Source organism: Mustelus asterias, chromosome 23 (assembly GCF_964213995.1).
Source record: "Mustelus asterias chromosome 23, sMusAst1.hap1.1, whole genome shotgun sequence".
In the NCBI taxonomy this organism is placed as follows: Eukaryota; Metazoa; Chordata; class Chondrichthyes; order Carcharhiniformes; family Triakidae; genus Mustelus; species Mustelus asterias.
Window position 1 is genome coordinate 72,375,692 of NC_135823.1, and position 23,724 is coordinate 72,399,415.

Sequence of the window (23,724 nt, forward strand, 5' to 3'; positions counted from 1 at the left end):
GAACTGTCGATCGATGAGTCGAGCGCCATATCCTGTTCTTATGAGGGCATCTTTCAGCGTCTGGAGGTGTCTGTTGTGATCCTCCTCATCCGAGCAGATCCTGTGTATACGGAGGGCTTGTCCGTAGGGGATGGCTTCTTTAATGTGTTTAGGGTGGAAGCTGGAGAAGTGGAGCATCGTGAGGTTATCCGTGGGCTTGCTGTACAGTGAGGTGCTGAGGTGACCGTCCTATCTACCTGATACGCTGCAGGAAAGGATGTCCCGAGGCATGGTACATTGGGGAAACTATGCAGACGCTACGACAACGGATGAATGAACACCGCCCGACAATCACCAGGCAAGACTGTTCTCTTCCTGTGGGGGAACACTTCAGCGGTCACGGGCATTCAGTCTCTGATCTTCGGGTAAGCGTTCCCCAAGGCGGCCTTCACGACACGTGACAGCGCAGAGCCGCTGAGCAGAAACTGATAGCCAAGTTCCGTACACATGAGGACGGCCTAAACCGGGATCTTGGGTTCATGTCACACTATCGGTAAGCCCCACAGCTTGCCTCCTGGACTTGCAGAATCTCACTGGCTGTCCTGTCTGGAGACAATACACATCTCTTTAACCTGTGCCTAATGCTCCCTCCACCCACATTGTCTGTATCTTCAAGACTTGATTAGCTGTAAAGATTCGCATTCTAATCATTATTCTGTAACTTGATTTTGTGTCTCTGTGTCCTGTTTGAGAGCAGATACCCACTCCATCTGACGAAGGAGCAGTGCTCCAAAAGCTAATGGCATTTGCTACCAAATAAACCTGTTGGACTTTAACCTGGTGTTGTTAAAACTCTTACTGTCCTCACTCAGAACCCAGATGGGCCGCATGTGGCCCCCAGGAGGCAGGTTCCTCTTCACTGCCATTCCATGAAGGACAGGAAAAGAATAAACCAAAACAAGCAAAAGCTGTAAACATCCTAAATTCAGAATGAAATAGAAAGTGCTGGAAAACTACAACAATCAGCTGGCATCTGTGAAGAGAAACAAGAGGTCACAGTGTTCTGAAGAAGGTCGACACCTGAAATGTCCGAACCAACCCTGTCTCCTTACAGGAACTGACTGACTGCGGAATATTTAGGGCACGATTTTACAGCCTTACTCGTCCCAAAATCGTAAAATCCCACCTGAGGGTAACGGACCCTCCCATTCCCCGCCCCTCGCTCGCTCCGATTCCCGTGGCAACGTCCCGGTAAAATTCCAGCCTTAGTGTCTTATTACCATTCTTGAGCAATGGTTAACATATACAGGCATCTTGTATCAGCCTGTCACATAACCCCACACACTGAGAGTCACATAACCCCACACACTGAGAGTCACATAACCCCACACACTGAGAGTCACATAACCCCACACACTGAGAGTCACACACCCTCACGCTGACAGTCACATAACCCCACACACTGAGAGTCACATAACCCCACACACTGAGAGTCACATAACCCCACACACTGAGAGTCACACACCCTCACGCTGACAGTCACATAACCCCACACACTGAGAGTCACACACCCTCACGCTGACAGTCACATAACCCCACACACTGAGAGTCACATAACCCCACACACTGACAGTCACATAACCCCACACACTGAGAGTCACATAACCCCACACACTGACAGTCACATAACCCCACACACTGAGAGTCACATAACCCCACACACTGACAGTCACATAACCCCACACACTGAGAGTCACATAACCCCACACACTGAGAGTCATATAACCCCACACACTGACAGTCACATAACCCCACACACTGAGAGTCACATAACCCCACACACTGACAGTCACACAGCCCCACACACTGACAGTCACACAGCCCCACACTGACAGTCACACACCCTCACACTGACAGTCACATAACCCCACACACTGACAGTCACATAACCCCACACACTGACAGTCACACAGCCCCACACTGACAGTCACACACCCTCACACTGACAGTCACATAACCCCACACACTGACAGTCACATAACCCCACACACTGAGAGTCACATAACCCCACACACTGACAGTCACATAACCCCACACACTGACAGTCACATAACCCCACAGACTGAGAGTCACATAACCCCACACACTGACAGTCATGCACCCTCACACTGACAGTCACATAACCCCACACACTGACAGTCACATAACCCCACACACTGACAGTCACATAACCCCACACACTGAGAGTCACATAACCCCACACACTGACAGTCACATAACCCCACACACTGAGAGTCACATAACCCCACACACTGAGAGTCACATAACCCCACACACTGAGAGTCACATAACCCCACACACTGACAGTCACGCACCCTCACACTGACAGTCACATAACCCCACACACTGACAGTCCCATAACCCCACACACTGACAGTCACACAGCCTCACACTGACAGTCACATAACCCCACACACTGACAGTCCCATAACCCCACACACTGACAGTCACACACCCTCACACTGACAGTCACATAACCCCTCACACTGACAGTCACATAACCCCACACACTGACAGTCACACAGCCCCACACTGACAGTCACACACCCTCACACTGACAGTCACATAACCCCTCACACTGACAGTCACATAACCCCACACACTGACAGTCACACAGCCCCACACTGACAGTCACACACCCTCACACTGACAGTCACATAACCCCTCACACTGACAGTCACATAACCCCACACACTGACAGTCACACAGCCCCACACTGACAGTCACACACCCTCACACACTGACAGCCACATAACCCCACACACTGACAGTCACATATCTCCACACACTGACAGTCACACACCTTCACACTGACAGTCACACACCTTCACACTGACAGTCACATAACCCCACACACAAACAGTCACATAACCCCACACACTGACAGTCACACAGCCCCACACTGGCAGTCACAAAACCCCACACACTGACAGTCACACACCCTCACACTGTCAGTCACACACCCTCACACAGACAGTCACATAACCCCACACACTGACAGTCACACACCCTCACACTGACAGTCACACACCCTCACACTGACAGTCACACACCCTCACACAGACAGTCACACACCCTCACACAGACAGTCACACCCCTCACACAGACAGTCACACACCCTCACACAGACAGTCACACACCCTCACACAGACAGTCACACCCCTCACACAGTCACACAGCCCCACACTGACAGTCACACACCCTCACACTGACAGTCACATAACCCCACACAGTGACAGTCACATACCCTCACACTGACAGTCACACACCTTCACACTGACAGTCACACACCCCCCCACACTGACAGTCTCTGATCTCCAATTAGTTTTTCTTACCGGTGGACAGAAGCATCTGCAGGTGGGATCACACAATCCGTTTCTCTCACAAATAGGTTCATAATGGAAATTCCCACATTCTCTCTCTCTCTCTCTCACTCAGTGAGCTCGGAATTTACAAACTATCTCACACACACACTCAATGATTCTCTCTCACCGTGATGTTAATGAATAACCCAGAAACTTCAACAATTAACACTCTGTTCCCAGATTCAACACTTTAACAACCCAACGCTGGTATAGAACTCGCAACACAAACCATACTTGATCAGATCTTACATTCCACCAAATGTATCCACTCTAATATGTCAGTGCCTTATTCACTGACCCAGGAGCCACTGAGCACATTGTGGTGTGTTGTGACTTGTGTATCTGTCTACAGGACAGACTGCATCAACTCACTGAGATAACACACATGAACAGGCAATCAGGGAAAGACATGGGGCGACACGGTGGCACAGTGGTTAGCACTGCTGCTTCACAGCGCCAGGTACCCGGGTTCGATTCCTGGCTTGGGTCACTGTCTGTGTGGAGTTTAGCACATTCTCCCCATGTCTGCGTGGGTTTCCTTCGGGTGCTCCGGTTTCTTCCCACACAGTCCAAAGATGTGTAGGTTAGGTTGATTAGCCATGCTAAATTGCCCCTTAGTGTCAGGGGACGAGCAGGGTAAATATTTGGGGTTATGGGAGGGATTCTGTGCAGCTTTATCTCCTGTTCGTCCTGATCTCCATCCTTGCTCAGATCCAATTTCTACCTGAAAGAAATCATTGAAACAGAAGCAGCTGCATGAAACATCACCCTGTGTACAATAACCTCCTCCAGTATCCACCCTGTGTACAATAACCTCCTCCAGTATCCACCCTGTGTACAATAACCTCCTCCAGTATCCACCCTGTGTACAATATCCTCCTCCAGTATCTACCCTGTGTACAATAACCTCCTCCAGTATCCACCCTGTGTACAATATCCTCCTCCAGTATCCACCCTGTGTACAATAACCTCCTCCAGTATCCACCCTGTGTACAATAACCTCCTCCAGTATCCACCCTGTGTACAATAACCTCCTCCAGTATCCACCCTGTGTACAATAACCTCCTCCAGTATCCACCCTGTGTACAATAACCTCCTCCAGTATCCACCCTGTGTACAATAACAAAGAACAAACAAAGAACAATACAGCACAGGAACAGGCCCTTCGGCCCTCCAAGCCCGCGCCGCTCCCTGGCCCAAACTAGACCATTCTTTTGTATCCCTCCATACCCACTCCGTTCATGTGGCTGTCTAGATAAGTCTTAAACGTTCCCAGTGTGTCCGCCTCCACCACCTTGCCTGGCAGCGCATTCCAGGCCCCCACCACCCTCTGTGTAAAATATGTCCTTCTGGCTTATGATGAAAGTAAGGAGGTGTGGGATAGAGGGAAAGTTGGCCGATTGGATAGGTAACTGGCTGTCTGATCGAAGACAGAGGGTGGTGGTGGATGGAAAATTTTCGGACTGGAGGCAGGTTGCTAGCCGAGTGCCGCAGGGATCGGTGCTTGGTCCTCTGCTCTTTGTGATTTTTATTAATGACTTAGAGGAGGGGGCTGAAGGGTGGATCAGTAAATTTGCTGATGACACCAAGATTGGTGGAGTAGTGGATGAGGTGGAGGGCTGTTGTAGGCTGCAAAGAGACATAGATAGGATGCAAAGCTGGGCTGAAAAATGGCAAATGGAGTTTAACCCTGATAAATGTGAGGTGATTCATTTTGGTAGGACTAATTTAAATGTGGATTACAGGGTCAAAGGTAGGGTTCTGAAGACTGTGGAGGAACAGAGAGATCTTGGGGTCCATATCCACAGATCTCTAAAGGTTGCCACTCAAGTGGATAGAGCTGTGAAGAAGGCATATAGTGTGTTAGCTTTTATTAACAGGGGGTTGGAGTTTAAGAGCCGTGGGGTTATGCTGCAACTGTACAGGACCTTGGTGAGACCGCATTTGGAATATTGCGTGCAGTTCTGGTCACCTCACTATAAGAAGGATGTGGAAGCGCTGGAAAGAGTGCAGAGGAGATTTACCAGGATGCTGCCTGGTTTGGAGTGTCGGTCTTATGAGGAAAGGTTGAGGGAGCTGGGGCTGTTCTCTCTGGAGCGGAGGAGATTGAGGGGAGACTTAATAGAGGTTTATAAAATGATGAAGGGGATAGATCGAGTGAACGTTCAAAGACTATTTCCTCGGGTGGATGGAGCTATTACAAGGGGGCATAACTATAGGGTTCATGGTGGGAGATATAGGAAGGATATCAGAGGTAGGTTCTTCACGCAGAGAGTGGTTGGGGTGTGGAATGGACTGCCTGCAGTGATAGTGGAGTCAGACACTTTAGGAACATTTAAGCGGTTATTGGATAGGCACATGGAGCACACCAGGATGGTAGGGAGTGGGATAGCTTGATCTTGGTTTCAGATGAAGGTCGGCACAACATCGTGGGCCGAAGGGCCTGTTCTGTGCTGTAATGTTCTATATCCGTGTTAAACCTCCCCCCGCCCTCACCTTGAACCTATGACCCCTCGTGAACGTCACCACCGACCTGGGAAAAAGCTTCCCACCGTTCACCCTACCAATGCCTTTCATAATTTTATACACCTCTATTAGGTCTCCCCTCATCCTCCGTCTTTCCAGTGAGAACAACCCCAGTTTACCCAATCTCTCCTCATAACATCTGCTTGAAGTTGGAAGATTCTGGTCTGAACTCCCACTGAAAAAAACAGCGTGAATTACTCCAGTTTTCCTGTGAATTTAACACTTACAATGTTTTGGGGAGAATCCCCCCCCCCTCACCCTCCATCCCCCCCCCCCCCCCCCCCCCCCCGCCATGTGCAGTCACATGGAATCCTAACATTGATGATTATTGCCTTTTCCTCATCGTGGCTGGGTAAATATCCCAGAATTCCGTAATTAATACCATGTCCAGAGCGCAATCTTCACAAAAACGGCATTACTCAAAGTCCACAAAGCTTCCTGGGACAATGTGGCCACCCTCAGTGACTGAGGCCACGCACCAACTGACTCAAGAACAGCTCCTTCCCTGCTGCTGTCAGACTTTTGAATGGACCTACCTTGCATTAAGTTGATCTTTCTCTACACTCTCACTATGACTGTAACACTACATTCTGCACTATAGAACATAGAAACCGGGTAAGTGTTCTCCAAGGCGGCCTTCACGACACACGACAGCGCAGAGTTGCTGAGCAGAGGCTGACAGCCAAACTCCGCACACATGAGGACGGCCTCAACCGGGATCTTGGGTTCATGTCACACTATCTGTAATCCCCACGACTTGCCTGGGCTTGCAAAATCTCACTAACTGTCCTGTCTGGAGACAATACACATCTCTTTAACCTGTGCTTAATGCTCTCTCCACTCACACTGTCTGTACCTTTAAGACTTGATTAGCTGTAAAGACTCGCATTCCAATCATTATTCATTATTCTGTAAATTGAGTTTGTGTCTTTATATGCCCTGTTTGCTGTTTGTTAGCAGATCTCCCACTCACCTGACGAAGGAGCAGCACTCCGAAAGCTAGTGGCGTTTGCTACCAAATAAACCTGTTGGACTTTAACCTGGTGTTGTTAGACTCCTTACTGTGTTTGCCCCAGTCCAACGCTGGCATCTCCACATCATGGAGGGATTCACACATGGTGTTCCAGGAAAACAGGGCAAGGATTTTACAGGCAACGTGTTTGAGACCTTTGGAGCGGAAAGGAAGGCTGGAGATGAGACAGGAAAGAGGAGGGGTCAGGGACTTGTTTTGAGGAGGTGGGGGTAGGCGGGGGAGTGGGTGATGACAGATATCATGGCTACTCCCTCAGTTTTACTGAGACATCCTTGTTTCTACCTTCAGAACATTGTTCAAGTAGTGCCATGGCCAGACTCAGTGGGTAGATTTTAACTTTGTGTAATCGTGCAAAATGGGTGATAGGTGGCATGGTGGCACAGCGGTTAGCAATGCTGCCTCAGTAAGGAGAGGTCACCCTGTTGGGAGTCTTTTATAGACCTCCTAAAAGTTCTAGAGAGGTTGAGGAAAGGATTGCGGAGTCAATCCTGCTTAGGAGTGAAAGTAATAGGGCAATTGTTATGGGGGATTTTAACTTGACTAATATTGACTGGAATTGTTATAGCTCTAGCTCGTTAGAGGGGTCAGTTTTTGTTCAAAGCGTGAAGGAAGGTTTTTTGACTCAGTATGTAGACAGGCCAACTAGAGGTGAGGCTATATTGGATCTGGTGCTGGGAAATGAGCCAGACCAGGTGCTAGACTTGGAAGTTGTTGTGCATTTTGGTGATAGTGACCACAATTCGGTTACGTTCACCTTAGTGATGGAAAGGGATAGGCATGAACCTCGGGCCAGTGGTTTTAGCTGGGGGAAGGGTAATTATGAGGCTATTAGGAGAGAATTAGGAAACATAGGTTGGACTAGGAGATTACAGGGACTGGGAACGTCCGACATGTGGAGTTTTTTCAAGGAGCAGCTACTGCGAGTCTGTGATAGGTATGTCCCTGTCAGGCAAGGAGGAATTGGTAGGGCTAGGGAACCGTGGTGCACCAAAAAAGTTTCTTTGTTGGTTAAAAAGAAAAAGGAGGCTTATGTTCGGATGAGACGTGAGCACTCGGGTAGTGCACTAGAAAGCTTTAGATTGGCTAAGAGGGAGTTGAAGAGCGAGCTTAGAAGGGCTAAAAGGGGACATGAGAAGACTTTGGCGGATAGGGTTAAAGAGAATCCTAAGGCGTTCTATAGGTATGTCAAGAACAGAAGGTTGGTTAGGGCAAGTTTAGGGCCAGTTATAGATGGCAGAGGGAAGTTATGTGTGGAACCGGAGGAGATTGGTGAAGCATTGAACCAATATTTCTCTTCGGTGTTCACGCAAGGGGACATGAATATAGCTGAGGAGGACACTGGGTTGCAGGGGAGTAGAATAGACAGTATTACAGTTGATAAGGAGGATGTGCAGGATATTCTGGAGGGTCTGAAAATAGATAAATCCCCTGGTCCGGATGGGATTTATCCAAGGATTCTCTGGGAGGCAAGAGAAGTGATTGCAGAGCCTCTGGCTCTGATCTTCAGGTCGTCGTTGGCCTCTGGTATAGTACCAGAAGATTGGAGGTTAGCGAATGTTGTCCCATTGTTTAAGAAGGGGAACAGAGACTTCCCCGGGAATTATAGACCGGTGAGTCTCACTTCTGTTGTCGGCAAGATGTTGGAAAAAATTATAAGGGATAGGATTTATAGTTATTTGGAGAGTAATGAATTGATAGGTGATAGTCAGCATGGTTTTGTGGCAGGTAGGTCGTGCCTTACTAACCTTATTGAGTTTTTTGAGAAAGTGACCAAGGAGGTGGATGGGGGCAAGGCAGTGGACGTGGTATATATGGATTTTAGTAAGGCGTTTGATAAGGTTCACCATGGTAGGCTTCTGCAGAAAATGCAGATGTATGGGATTGGGGGTGATCTAGGAAATTGGATCAGGAATTGGCTAGCGGATAGGAAACAGAGGGTGGTGGTTGATAGTAAATATTCATCATGGAGTGCGGTTACAAGTGGTGTACCTCAGGGATCTGTTTTGGGGCCACTGCTGTTTGTAATATTTATTAATGATCTGGATGAGGGTATAGTTGGGTGGATTAGCAAATTTGCTGATGACACCAAAGTCGGTGGTGTGGTAGACAGTGAGGAAGGGTGTCGTAGTTTGCAGGAAGACTTAGACAGGTTGCAAAGTTGGGCCGAGAGGTGGCGGATGGAGTTTAATGCGGAGAAGTGTGAGGTAATTCACTTTGGTAGGAATAACAGATGTGTTGAGTATAGGGCTAACGGGAGGACTTTGAATAGTGTGGAGGAGCAGAGGGATCTAGGTGTATGTGTGCATAGATCCCTGAAAGTTGGGAATCAAGTAGATAAGGTTGTTAAGAAGGCATATGGTGTCTTGGCGTTTATTGGTAGGGGGATTGAATTTAGGAGTCGTAGCGTTATGTTGCAACTGTACACAACTCTGGTGCGGCCGCACTTGGAGTACTGTGTGCAGTTCTGGTCCCCACATTACAGGAAGGATGTGGAGGCTTTGGAGAGGGTGCAGAGGAGGTTTACCAGGATGTTGCCTGGTATGGAGGGGAGATCCTATGAGGAGAGGCTGAGGGATTTGGGATTGTTTTCGCTGGAAAGGCGGCGGCTAAGAGGGGATCTTATTGAAACATATAAGATGATTAGAGGTTTAGATAGGGTGGATAGTGATAGCCTTTTTCCTCTGATGGAGAAATCCAGCACGAGGGGGCATGGCTTTAAATTGAGGGGGGGTAGTTATAGAACCGATGTCAGGGGTAGGTTCTTTACCCAGAGGGTGGTGAGGGATTGGAATGCCCTGCCAGCATCAGTTGTAAATGCGCCTAGTTTGGGGGCGTTTAAGAGATCCGTAGATAGGTTCATGGACGAAAAGAAATTGGTTTAGGTTGGAGGGTCACAGTTTTTTTTTTTAACTGGTCGGTGCAACATCGTGGGCCGAAGGGCCTGTTCTGCGCTGTAATGTTCTATGTTCTATGTTCATAGCGCCAGGAACCCGGGTTCAATTCCAGGCTTGGGTCACTGTCTGTGTGGAGTCTGCATGTTCTCCCTGTGTCTGCGTGCGTTTCCTCCGGGTGCTCCGGTTTCCTCCCACAGTCCGAAAGACGCGCTGATTCGGTGAATTGGCCGTGCTAAATTCTCCCTCAGTGTACCCAAACAGGTGCCAGAGTGTGGCAACCAGGGGATTTTTACAATAACTTCATTGCAGTGTTAATGTAAGCTTACGTGTGACATTAATAAATAAAGCAACCTCTTTTTTCTAGTTTGTATTCCCATAGAAATGAAAAGAAATAAATAGCAGAAGAGAGGCATGATGGCAATTCTAACCCTTTCAGAATCATCTCTCGCACTCACCTCACAGCTCTGCTCCTGCTTAAAGTTTATGAAGACACTTGAGTGTATTTTTCATTCTGAAATGGGTGTTTTGTCAATTGCAAATGAACTTTATTTCTTGATTATTTAACACAGGATCAGGTTTAACTTGATGGATGAGTAATCGCTGGATTGTTACAGTCATTTTATTATTATATACATATGCATATACAAATATGCACACTTTTAAAAGTGGCCAAAAGCATTACATTCCAGAATGTAATCACTAAAAATTACCACTTTTGGATTTGTACACTTTTAAATAGTTTTCTCCTGTTACACTTTAGATTCAAATCTTATTGATCTGATAAGTTAATAATTTAGTCTTTATATGAATAGATACATGTTAAAATATTTCACCAATTTCAAAAGAATATATTGGCAATATAAAGTTTACTTTTCATTAGAACTCATTCACAGCCTATCTGCAAGTACATTATAACTTACACTGAACATGTATATTACATCTGTGATACCCATATAGGAAGGGACTTTTCATTCCTGAATATTATAGTAATACAATCTCTCCGTGCCATTCCCATTGCTCGGTTTTCTATCTGGCTCATAATGGGCACAAGTAATTTCTTCATCAACGGCAATGGAATGACAAAATCTACATTTGCTTTATTTGAATATATACTTTAAACCAAAACAATCTGCCCTAAAATTGTGAAGCATCTATTAAAACACAGATGGCAATAGCTTATTACTGGCAACTTTCCGACTGGAACTAGGATTACAGCCATACATCATTCTAGCTAAGGACTCAGATACTGTATACCAATCACACAAGACTATCTGGATAATATGTTGTTTCTATATATCATTCTACCAAATATCCTGACACTGGAGATACAAGTGCTCACAGCTGTTCCGCACAATTTATGGAACAGTTTCTCAGCTCTTCATTACAGCAATATTGTGCTCAAATACCTATCTAATGTATCGATAATCTATCGATTGCAGGTTTTGACTATTGATAAACACGGTGGAATGACATACAGCACTAAGGATAATTACAGCCATATCCATATAACAGTAATCCTTCAAATATTGATGGTTCCATAAACACCCACCAATAAAATTCAAATTTAAACTATTTCACCACTTACACCAAGGAAGCTCACATTGATCTTTATATTAGGGGCAGCAGCTAACTTCACCTGAAATCAGTTATTTCCTCTGTTAGTGGTGTGTGTGACAGCGCGTTAACAAGATGGTTCTGGATGAATCGTTTTGTTAATGCTCCAAAATGAGTTGCTATTTGTTTAATGCTGCAGAGTTTACAAGTCAGAGACAAAGTCAAGGAAGTGTTTCTCTTGGTCAAGAAACACGAGTGAATGCTGCCCCTTCTTCAGCCAGTGGTGGGAGGCGAGGGGATTCCATCACGTTACTTCCAGCGATGCCGAGGAGACGCGGTCGCATTCAGCACGCGAACGCAAGCTGTGCCATTGCTCTGACGAGGTCCGGTGTACGTTCAGCAGACGGCGCCAGTGATTGGACTCTGGTGCACCCGTGGAATACTGACCGATGACAATTCGACCAACGAAATCATTGCTGCTTTTCATGTTGTGACCATAGACTGGAAAGGAAGTGGACAGTTAGTGCAAATCACACAAAGCTGCAGACACACATCAACATCATCAGGAGCTTACAAAAACACACCGCGCGAGGCCAGCGGAGAGTGTCGTTCTGCAAGCCTCGTCTCGCCCCGATTCTGGAGCGGGCGAGGCGGTAAAATTCCAGCCACAAACTCCATCGTGTATTCCTTTTGATCCAGTCACTGACGGTTCTGTGAAGGATCCACATGGAGTTCTCACTCAGTGGACTATTATCTGCAACTGTCAATATTGATTGTAGGATTTGCCACTGTTCTTTAATTAGGTCAATTTTATCTTGTAATAATGCAATTATCTTGTCACTGGTAAAGATTTTCAGTGAAATAATATTGATCTGAATTCCTGCCACATTGCTGCCATTTGCAGTTTTATCAGATAAGCAGCTCCAGCTGGAATTTCATTTCCAAATATAGGAATCATCAAAGATGTTCACTGTTTACCACCTTAAAGGAATTGCAAACCATCACAGACTTTAGCTGCACTTTATTTACCTCTACTCTGAAACACCGGGGACATTGTGTGAAATTCATTGCACAGAAAATAGAATCTTTCTAGATGTACATTTCCAAAGGATTATAATCCAATTCACTTTAACCCGCTGTGCATTTACAAACTTTACTCAAATGATACATCATCAGCAATATTTAAAACAGGTCATATTAAGCAGCGCTGAGTGTTAATGAGTGACTGTGTGCTCAGGATTCTCTCACATCAGGTTTACTCATAGAGTCCATACAGAGCAGAAGGAGGCCATTCAGCCCATCGAGACTGCACTGACCACAATCCCACCCAGGACTTAAACCATTAACCCCACAGTTACCCTGCTAATCCCCCTGCACTAAGGGGCAATTTAGCACGGCCGATACACCTAACCTGCACATCTTTCAGACTGTGGGAGGAAACCGGAACACCCGGAGGAAACCCACACAGACATGGGGAGAGTGTGCAAACTCCACGCAGTCACCCAAAGCCAGAATTGAACCCGGGTCCCTGGCGCTGTGAGGCAGCAGTGCTAACCACTGTGTCGCTATCCAAGATAGTTTTACAGATTCCCCAAGGACTAGCTAAAGGCAAAGCTACAGGAGCCTTGGATTAAGTTGTTTGTCCAGGTTTTAAACAAGGAAATATGTTGTTCAGGTGTGGAGAATTTAAATATTTAAAATAAACACTAAAGAGTCGGCATTAAGAGTAAAAGCGAAACCTTTTCAATGGAGTGATTTTTTATGAAAGGTCTGCCATTCCACCGTACTGTTAGTTTTACCCCCCGCTGTGCTGAAACTGGGTAATATGCATCGATATTGGATTGAATCCCAAATGGAAATTAATTGGTCAGTTCCTAAATGAATGGGAGCTTGAAATGGGGTGATTGGTAAATATCTTAAAGGGAAAGGTTTAAAGGCTCCAGTCATAGCTAAATAAAATAAAATCCAGCAGCAATAAAACCTCTGCTGCCCTCAGCAGATTTGATTTTGAAATGCAGCTTTTAGAAACTGTGTGACGACATGCTTTGTAATGTTTCACAATTCAGACACTAACGTGCAAGTGAAGATTAGAAGTAAAAATTCACCCGAAAGCACAAGAGCTGTGAATAAAGCCAGCATTGCTGTTATTCAGTTTCAGAAATCCAGTCTAAATCATTGCAAGGATCAGTAAGAAGTCTCACACCAGGTTAAAGTCCAACAGGTTTATTTGGTAGCACGAGCTTTCAAAGCGGCGCTCCTTCATCAGATGAATGCAGGATTTGTTTCACCCTGGTGTTGTAAGACTACTTACTGTGCCCACCCCAGTCCAATGCTGGCATCTCCACATCATTGCAAGGATCAATGAACAATAAGTTTAAAATAAGACATACAGCAATCTGAGAGTGAGCCTGATCAGTGATGTATCGGACCCGGGTCCCTGGCGCTGTGAGGCAGCAGTGCTAACCACTGTGCCACCGTGCTGCCCTGGGTCCCTGGCGCTGTGAGGCAGCAGTGCTAACCACTGTGCCACCGTGCTGCCCTGGGTCCCTGGCGCTGTGAGGCAGCAGTGCTAACCACTGTGCCACCGTGCTGCCCCGGGTCCCTGGCGCTGTGAGGCAGCAGTGCTAACCCACTGTGCCACTGTGCTGCCCGGGTCCCTGGCGCTGTGAGGCAGCAGTGCTAACCACTGTGCCACCGTGCCCCCCGGGTCCCTGGCACTGTGAGGCAGCCGTGCTAACCACTCTGCCACCACTCAGCCTGATCAGCACTGTAACCCATCGGAAACTTTATTTATTTTGCGTTATTTAATGCCTTTCATCTTTTCAATTTATTCCAAAGTTTTTCAGAGCCAATGAACTACTTGCTGAATTGTGATGTCAATTAGGGAAATGCAGCAGCCAATTAAAGCACAAAGAACAATGAGATAAATATTCTGGTTCTTGGTGAGTGGCTGGTGGGCCCCACACTGAGAGGGTTCCTCTGCTCCTTTCTGAACAGCTCCATGCAATTGTTCACATCCATCTGAATACACAGAGAGTTTCACATCTCACCTGAAAATCCCCCAATCAGCACTCCCTCAACTGCACTGAAATGCCAGCCTAGTTTATAGAAACACTGCAGTGCAGAAGAGGCCATTCAGCCCATCGAAAAGACACTGACTCATTTGTGCTGCTGTGGGGCCACAACTCAATGTCCTGATGTTGACCATTCGATAACTGACAGTCTGAGTAAATCTATCGTTAGGACGATTCAGTTTCACTTCTAACCGCTTGCTAGGCGAGACCCATCGCCATACTGAGCTCAGCTGCACTCTGACTCCCCATCTGTCTCTTTACATTCACTGCTGTGGTGTGTGTTTCTGTCCAGATCATAAAATACACACAAGACCATGGACTGCCTAAAGTGAAATTGATATTAATATTAATGAATATAAATTCCATACAACATTTCCCATTTGTATTTCACATTGTCAGCATTTAGTTTATTTGAATTCCAAAGAAAGTAGTTTCACAATTTAATTAATAATCAAATTGAAAAGCAACTTTCTTTCTTTTAGCATCCTGGTGTCAGTCGCAAAACTGCATTTTGTGTCAATTTGAGTGGCACGTACATTGAATAACTGTCCCCATACCTGCTGGTCACACACTTCGCATTGGCCCAATAAGACACTGGCACAGAATCCCAGGCAGAATAACATTAGTGAGTTTAATGTACAAACCATTGATAGTGTGTGAATCAGCCAGCAATCTGAGATGCAGGGGAAACACTGCCACAAATTACCCAATCATTTATTCATTTAATTTTTATTTCCTGGGATGTGGGTGTCACGAGCAAGACCAGTGTTTGCTGCCCCTCCCTAATTGCCCCTGAACTGAGTGACTTTCCTCCACCGCTTCAGAGGGCAGTTAAGATTCAATCACATTGCTGTGGATCTGGAAAACATGTAGGCCAGACCGGGTAAGGACGGCAGATTTCCTTCTCTGAAGCGAACCAAGTGGGTTTTTAACCACAATGGTTGTATCGTGACCATTACTGAGACTAGCTTTTCAATTCCAGGTTCCACCAGCTGCTGTGGGATTTGAACCCTTGCCTTCAGAACATTAGCCTGGGCCTCTGGATTCCTGGTCCAGTGACAGCAACACAGGGGAGGTACGGTGCCACAGTGGTTAGCACTGCTGCCTCACAGTGCCAGGGACCTGGGTTCGATTCCCAGCTTGAGTCACTGTCTGTGTGGAGTTTGCACGTTCTCCCCGTGTCTGCGTGGGTTTCCTCCGGGTGCTCCGATTTCCCCCCACACTCCAAAGATCTGCAGGTTAGGTGGATTGGCCATGCTAAATTGCCCCTTAGTGTCAGGGGGACTAGTTAAGTAAATGGGGTTATGGAGATTTAGACGTGTAGAATCCTCCATTAAAAATACATCCTTTCATTCAGAATTCTCTGAATTTCTAAATATATGGAGATAGGGCGTGGGTGGGAGGTGGGATTGCGATCGGATGAAGGAGCAGCGCTCCGAAAGCTCAGATTCCAGATAAATCTGTTGGACTTTGACCTGGTGTTGTGAGACTTTTTACCATTATTAAACGTCGGCCAAACACTGGACATTTCCTTTCAATTCTAGACGTGTAGAATCCTCCATTAAAAATACATCCTTTCATTCAGAATTCTCTGAATTTCTAAATATATGGAAAGATTTAGTAAAATGGATCATGGTATCGTGACATTTCATCGCACCTTGTCTTTATTTTTTTTTAATGTTTTACTGTTAAACCCACTTTAGCCAGCACAAAGATTACAAACAGATTCATATCTGTAAAACTGACCTGGCTCCACAAGAGAGGTGTTTTGTCCAGCTGCGGTGCATAATTTACTGATAAACCAATATGCTCAATCAACAACAACTCTCACCAATTTTTACAGATGCACCATTGAAAGCATTCTTTCTGGTTGTATCACAGCTTGGTATGGCTCCTGCTCTGCCCAAGACCCGCAAGGAACTACAAAAGATCATGAATGTAGCCCAATCCATCACGCAAACCAGCCTCCCATCCATTGACTCTGTCTACACTTCCCGCTGCCTCGGCAAAGCAGGCAGCATAATTAAGGACCCCACGCACCCCGGACATTCTCTCTTCCACCTTCTTCCTTCAGGAAAAAGGTACAAAAGTCTGAGGTCACGTACCAACCATCTTAAGAACAGCTTCTTCCCTGCTGCCGTCAGACTTTTGAATGGACCTACCTTGCATTAAGTTGATCTTTCTCTACACCCTAGCTATGACTGTAACACTACATTCCGCACTCTCTCATTTCCTTCTCTATGAACGGTATGATTTGTCTGTATAGCGCGCAAGAAACAATACTTTTCACTGTATGTTAATACATGTGACAATAATAAATCAAATCAAATCAAATTAACCTGTTAAAGTTTCTCATTATTCAGCAAAAATCACATTTGAGATACAATCCGAAGGGGATTTTTTAACATGTGGATGTTCTGAATTGCTGGTAATATTTGCTGATGTTCTGTGTCACTTGCTGGTGTCATCACAAAGTCAGGAGCTGTCAGTGTTGAACAGAGCTTAGCTCAGCACCAACAGGTCAGAATGTCAAACACTCAATCATAGAATCCCTACAGTGCAGAAGGAGGCCATTCGGCCCATCGAGTCTGCACTGACAACAATCCCACCTAAGCCATATCCCCGTAACCCCACATATTTACCCCACTAATTCCACTAACCTACATATCCCGGGACACTAATGGGCAATTTAGCATGGCTAAAGCACCTGAACCGCACGTTTTTGGACTGAGAAGAGAAACCGGAGCACCCAGAGGAAACCGGAGCACCCAGAGGAAACCGGAGCACCCGGAGGAAACCGGAGCACCCGGAGGAAACCGGAGCACCCGGAGGAAACCGGAGCACCCGGAGGAAACCGGAGCACCCGGAGGAAACCGGAGCACCCAGAGGAAACCGGAGCACCCAGAGGAAACCGGAGCACCCGGAGGAAACCGGAGCACCCGGAGGAAACCGGAGCACCCAAAGGAAACCGGAGCACCCAGAGGAAACCGGAGCACCCAGAGGAAACCGGAGCACCCAGAGGAAACTGGAGCACTCGGAGGAAACCGGAGCACCCGGAGGAAACCGGAGCACTCGGAGGAAACTGGAGCACTCGGAGGAAACCGGAGCACCCGGAGGAAACCGGAGCACCCAAAGGAATCCGGAGCACCCAGAGGAAACTGGAGCACTCGGAGGAAACCGGAGCACTCGGAGGAAACCGGAGCACTCGGAGGAAACCGGAGCACTCGGAGGAAACCGGAGCACCCAAAGGAAACCGGAGCACCCAGAGGAAACTGGAGCACCCAGAGGAAACCGGAGCACCCAGAGGAAACTGGAGCACTCGGAGGAAACCGGAGCACCCGGAGGAAACCGGAGCACTCGGAGGAAACTGGAGCACTCGGAGGAAACCGGAGCACTCGGAGGAAACCGGAGCACTCGGAGGAAACTGGAGCACCCGGAGGAAACCGGAGCACTCGGAGGAAACCGGAGCACTCGGAGGAAACCGGAGCACCCGGAGGAAACTGGAGCACCCGGAGGAAACCGGAGCACTCGGAGGAAACCGGAGCACCCAGAGGAAACTGGAGCACCCGGAGGAAACCGGAGGAAACCCACTGCTGCAACTGTTGGGAATACTGGCTGAATGCTTCAAATAGAATTTTCAGTTACTCTCATTGGTCAAGGGCGACCTTCCAAAGGAGGAAATGTGTCCTCTGGAGGAGTCACATCTTTATATTTGAGTAAAATACACAAGAAAATGGATATATTAGCAGAAAATATCCTATAAATGAATGAAGAACCAGAAGTACACTGCAGCGGAACAGGAAACTGCCTCGGGAGATTCACAATGGGTAAGGAATTTATTGAAGCAAGAACATTGAGTGGCAGCACTTTCTGCCCATTGAGCCCCAATTTGAGTTTTCTGAGCTTTGCCCACCCCCTGGTTTATGCAGGATATTAGCCAGTCAGAATCAGCCATGCCTTTATCTGGATTTGTGCAAGTTTCACTCTGGGTGAGTTTGCAGCTGCCAGATCTTCCGAACAAAGTGACAGTGAAGCGTTATGAGCTTGAAGAGTTCAATTTCTGAAACTTGGAAAATACTTTGTGAATCTTATTTTTGCATTGATTTCAAAAACTGCCTGCACTTGCTTCCCACACAGGATCATCCAACCAAGAGATTTGTGTACCCTGCCCTTGCCACTCCTACCAGCACTCACGGTATCTGATCAGTGGGAATGGTTTCTCCCATTGGGTACAGGAAAGATAGGTACCAGTGAAGGAGGATGCAACCCAATAGGGATTATCCCACTGGAGAACATAGAGGGCGGAATTTTCCCGTCCCGCCCACCATGAGAATCCGAACGGGCGGGACAGGACCAATCAAAGGTCAGCTGACCTTGGGCGGGATATTCCGGTCTTAGGGTGAGCGTGGCTGGAAAATCCCGCCCATAGACAACAAAGGTTATATTAGAATATCCCTGAAGAGTTCTCCATAAGGTAATGCACTTCACCAAAGAGCCTTTCGGGTTTCTGTGTAAGCTGTTGCTCGTTTAGCTGCGCCACACTCCGCTGATCACTGGATAACTTCTGTGACACAGGATTATTTCAGGTTGTTACTAACTCCAATATCAAGCAGAGAGTTGTATGGACATGACTTCATCAAATCCTTTGCAGCAGAGAAATCCAGTGACAATCTCTGGAATGACAGCGAAGCAGCAGAGAGATAGGGCCACACATTTCGATAGAGTTGTTGCCTCCCGTAAATTCAGAGCACAGTGAAGACCACCCACATTGTACTGGGGGTGCCCACAAAACACGCACTCAGAACCAGACTGGACTGCACTCCCTTAGCACCTACACACTGCCTTCCAGCAATTAGAGGATCCTTCATATCAGGGGGTGCTCATCATGCTGCCTTCACCAATCAAATCAATGGATAAAGCTTAAACCTGACTGTCATAGTTACTGATCCAATCAGAGACAACTTCAACAGGGTTGAATCCAGAGCGTCCTGAACGATAGACAGTACTTCTGTCAGATTGTACAAGAAGAACCTCTTCTGTTCACTTCAGAGGGAATCTGCGGACAGGTCATCTCGAGAAACATTCTTCCCCATTTCACTTTCACATCACAACACGCTCAGTGTTTGCCCCAATGACACTCAGTCCCTTACTAAGTTAGACAGGGCTGACACAGCCACTCACGGCTGCTATCAGGGAAAGCACCTATTGCAGTATCTGTGACACAGATACAGATCGGGAACGATATGTCGTGCTCTGAAATTAGTCCTTTATTGCTCACTTTTCCACCCGCAATATAATTAAATCCACAAACTCATCATTCTAAACAAGTGAGCACTCTTCAAGATATAGATCTGATAGCCCTGAATGTAGCAAAGCCAGCAACAGCTGAGTTCAGCACCCAGAGAGAATTGCAGTTCAGGTATTAAGAACTGCATCAGGCCACTTGTGAAGCGGAATATCTGTGCTGGCTTTCGTTAGCTTGTCCTAGGCGGTGGCTGGAGATGCCTCTACAATGCCCAAACCAATATGCCGTTCATTATAATGGTTGGTCTTCTGAGCTGGACCTCTTTCCATCTGCTTCCCACCTGGAAAGCAGGCACAGCACGATCCCATTTTGAGGCCAGTGTCATTACATTAGCAACTGAATCAAAACCAGAATTACACAAACAGGAAAAATACTGTTCATCTTTTTAAACCTCCTACAACAGGTATTTTAAGAACAAAGTGTAGGTTTCGATTTAACATAGAAACATAGAAGATAGGAGCAGGAGGAGGCCATTCGGCCCTTCGAGCCTGCTCCGCCATTCATTACGATCATGACTGATCATCCAACTCAATAGCCTAATCCTGCTTTCTCCCATAACCCTTGATCCCAAGTGCTATATCCAGCCGCCTCTTGAATACATTCAATGTTTTGGCATCAACTACTTCCTGTGGTAATGAATTCCACAGGCTCACCACTCTATGGGTGAAGAAATGTCTCCTCACTTCCGTCCTAAATGATCTACCCTGAATCCTCAGACTGTGATCCCTGGTTCTGGACTCCCCCACCATCGGGAACATCCTCCCTGCATCTACCCTGTCTAGTTCCTGATAGAAATAAGCAAGGTAGGAGCTATCGGTTTCTGTATGGTTTCTGCCGAGGCTGATTCAGTTTCCATAATACACTTAGCTCTCGGAAGCCACAGCATAATTTCATTTTGCATCTCAAACAGAAAAAAATAATCAATCATAGATTGTTGCCAAGCCAATTTCTCCATTTACGCTGAGGTTTGGAAGATGTAAATTGTCAAATGTAATGAAATAAATGTGTTTGCCACTTAGCTAATACAGCAGATGAAATTTACAAATCCTGTTCATTGTAAACATTAATAATTCTAAATTGAAATTAAACTGGCACAAACCCTCCCTTACCTAAGTATTGCATTTAGTCTGCTCAACTCTGCTCCAATATATAACATTAAAAGATAACATTGCACGACAGAGTTGCGTATGGAGAACATACTGTCAATTATTTACCGTCAGTTGGTTAATAGCAAAGAAAACTGTAGCATCTTCTGAACAAATTATTTCTGATTCCAAATTCTTATTGCAAGAAAGAAAAACTCGTTCAAACTTCCTCGCACTGTTAGAGTCAAGAGTTTTACAGCACAGAAAGAGGCTCTTCAGCCCATTGTGTCTGGGCCAGCTATCAAGCACCTCTCCATGCCAACCCCATTTCCCAGCACTTGCTCCGTAGCCTTGTATGTTTTGGTGTTCTAACTGCTCATCTAAATACTTCTTCAATGTTGTGAGGATTCCCGCTTCTGCCACCCTTTCAGACTGCGTTGTTCCAGACTCCCACCATCCTCTGGGTGAAAAGGTTTTTCCTCAAATATCCACTAAACCTCCTGCCCCTGACCTTAAATCTCTGCCCCCTGGTTATTGACTCACTCAACTATGGGAAAAGTTTCTTCCAATCCACTCTATCTATGTCTCTCATAATTTTCTGCACTCAATCAGATCCCCCCTCAGTCTTCTCTGCTCCAAGGAAAACAACCCCAGCCTAACCAGCCTCTCTTCATAACAGAAACACTCCAGCCCAGGCAACATCCTGGTGAATCTCCTCTGCACTCTCTCCAGTGCAATCATATCCTTCCCATAGTGTTATAACCAGAACCATGCACAGTACTCTGGCTCTGAGTGTTTTATGGTGCTTCCTCTGGTCCTCTGTACTTCCTAGCATCCTATCGTTCATTGTGTATTCCTTTGCCTTGTTAGTCCTCCCAAAATGCATCACCTCACATTTTTCATACAATCATAGAATCCCTACAGTTCAGAAGGAGGCCATTTGACCCATTGATTCTGCACTGATTCTCCAAAAGAGCATCCCACCCAGACCCTCCCCTCCACCTATCCCTGTAACCCTGTGCATTTAGCATGGCCAATCCATCTAATCCGCACATCTTTGGACTGTGGGAGGAAACCAGAGCAGCCGAAGGAAACCCACGCAGACATGGGGAGAATGTGCAAACTCCACACAGTCACCCAAGACCGGAATCGAACCCGGGTGCCTGTGCTGTGAGGCAGCAGTGCTAACCATGCTTTTCAGGGTTAAATTCCATTTTCCACTGTTCTGCTCATCTGAGCAGCCCGTCTACATCATCCTGGAATATAAGACTTCCCTCCTCACTATTTACCACATAACCAGTTTCCGTGTCATCTGTGAACTTACTGATCATACCTCCCACACTCACTTCTAGATCATTAATATACACTACAAGCAGCAAGGGACCCAGCACCAATCCCTGCGGCTTGTAAGACATGATCTCCCCCTGACAAAGCCACGCTGACTATCCTTCATTAATCCTTGTCACTCCAAGCAGAGATTAATTCTGTCCCTCAGAATTTTTTCCAGTAGTTTCCCTACCACTGACGTTAGATTCACTGGCCTGTAATTTCCTGGTTTTTCCCTACTTCCCTTCTTGAATAATGGTATCACATTCGCTGTCCCCCAGTCCCTCTGGAACATCTCCTGTGGCCAGAGAGGATTTGAAAATTAGTGTCAGAGCTGCTACAATAAGAACATAAGAACATAAGAAATAGGAGCAGGAGTAGGCCATCTAGCCCCTCAAGCCTGCTCCACCATTCAATAAGATCATGGCTGATCTGATAGTGGGTTCAGTTCCACTTACCCGTCCGCTCCCCATAACCCTTAATTCCCTTAATGGTTAAAAATCTATCTATCTGTGACTTAAACACATTTAACGAGGTAGCCTCTACTGCTTCATTGGGCAGAGAATTCCAAAGATTCACTACCGTCTGGGAGAAGAAGTTCCTCCTCAACTCTGTTCTAAATTGACTCCCCCGTATTTTGAGGCTATGCCCCCTAGTTCTTGTTTCCATTGTAAGTGGAAATAACCTCGCTGCTTCTACCCTGTCTAGCCCCTTCATTATCTTATATATCTCTATAAGATCTCCCCCCAACCTTCTAAACTCCAATGAGTACAGGCCCAGTCTACTCAATCTCTCCTCATAAGCTAACCCCCTCATCTCCGGAATCAACCTGGTGAACCTTCTCTGTACCCCCTCCAAAGCTAATATATCCTTTCTTAAATAAGGGGACCAAAATTGTACACAGTACTCTAGGTGCGGCCTCACCAGTACCCTGTACAGTTGCAGCATGACCTCCCTGCTTTTATATTCTATCCCCTTCGCGATAAAGGCCAACATTCCATTTGCCTTCTTGATCACCTGCTGCACCTGCAAACTGAGTTTTTGTGATTCATGCACAAGGACCCCCAGGTCCCTCTGCACAGTAGCATGTTGTAATTTTTCACCATTTAAATAATAGTCCATTTCACTATTATTCCTTCCAAAGTGGATAACCTCACACTTACCAACGTTATACTCCATCTGCCAGATCCTTGCCCACTCACTTAGCTATCCAAATCTCTCTGCAGACTCTCTGTGTCCTCCACGCAATTTGCTTTCCCACTCATCTTTGTGTCATCCACAAACTTTGTTACCCTACACTCGGTCCTCTCCTCCAGATCGTCTATGTATATGGTAAATAGTTGAGGCCCCAGCACCGATCCCTGTGGCACGCCACTAGTCACTGATTGCCATTTATTCCGACTCTCTGCTTTCTGTTAGATAGCCAATCCTCCATCCACGCTAACACTTTACCCCCAACTCCATGTACCTTTATCTTATGCAACAACCTTTTGTGAGGCACTTTATCGAATGCCTTCTGGAAA

At 46.5% G+C, this 23,724-nt stretch overlaps 2 protein-coding genes across 2 annotated transcripts in view; both read right to left on the reverse strand.

Moving 5' to 3' along the window:
* clec19a (C-type lectin domain containing 19A) overlaps window positions 1–3,418 on the reverse strand; it is a 63,808-nt gene extending 60,390 nt beyond the window's left edge. Inside the window, exon 1 of the mRNA XM_078239858.1 lies at window positions 3,375–3,418. Coding sequence (XP_078095984.1) covers window positions 3,375–3,390 — 16 coding nt within the window. The 5' untranslated portion in view covers window positions 3,391–3,418. The remainder of the gene's footprint in view (window positions 1–3,374) is intronic.
* A 7,009-nt stretch (window positions 3,419–10,427) lies between these two features.
* The window catches only part of syt17 (synaptotagmin XVII), an 81,008-nt gene continuing 67,711 nt past the window's right edge, over window positions 10,428–23,724 (reverse strand). The window contains exon 8 of the mRNA XM_078240921.1: window positions 10,428–11,912. Within this exon, the coding sequence (XP_078097047.1) occupies window positions 11,716–11,912 (197 nt within the window). The 3' untranslated portion in view covers window positions 10,428–11,715. The remainder of the gene's footprint in view (window positions 11,913–23,724) is intronic.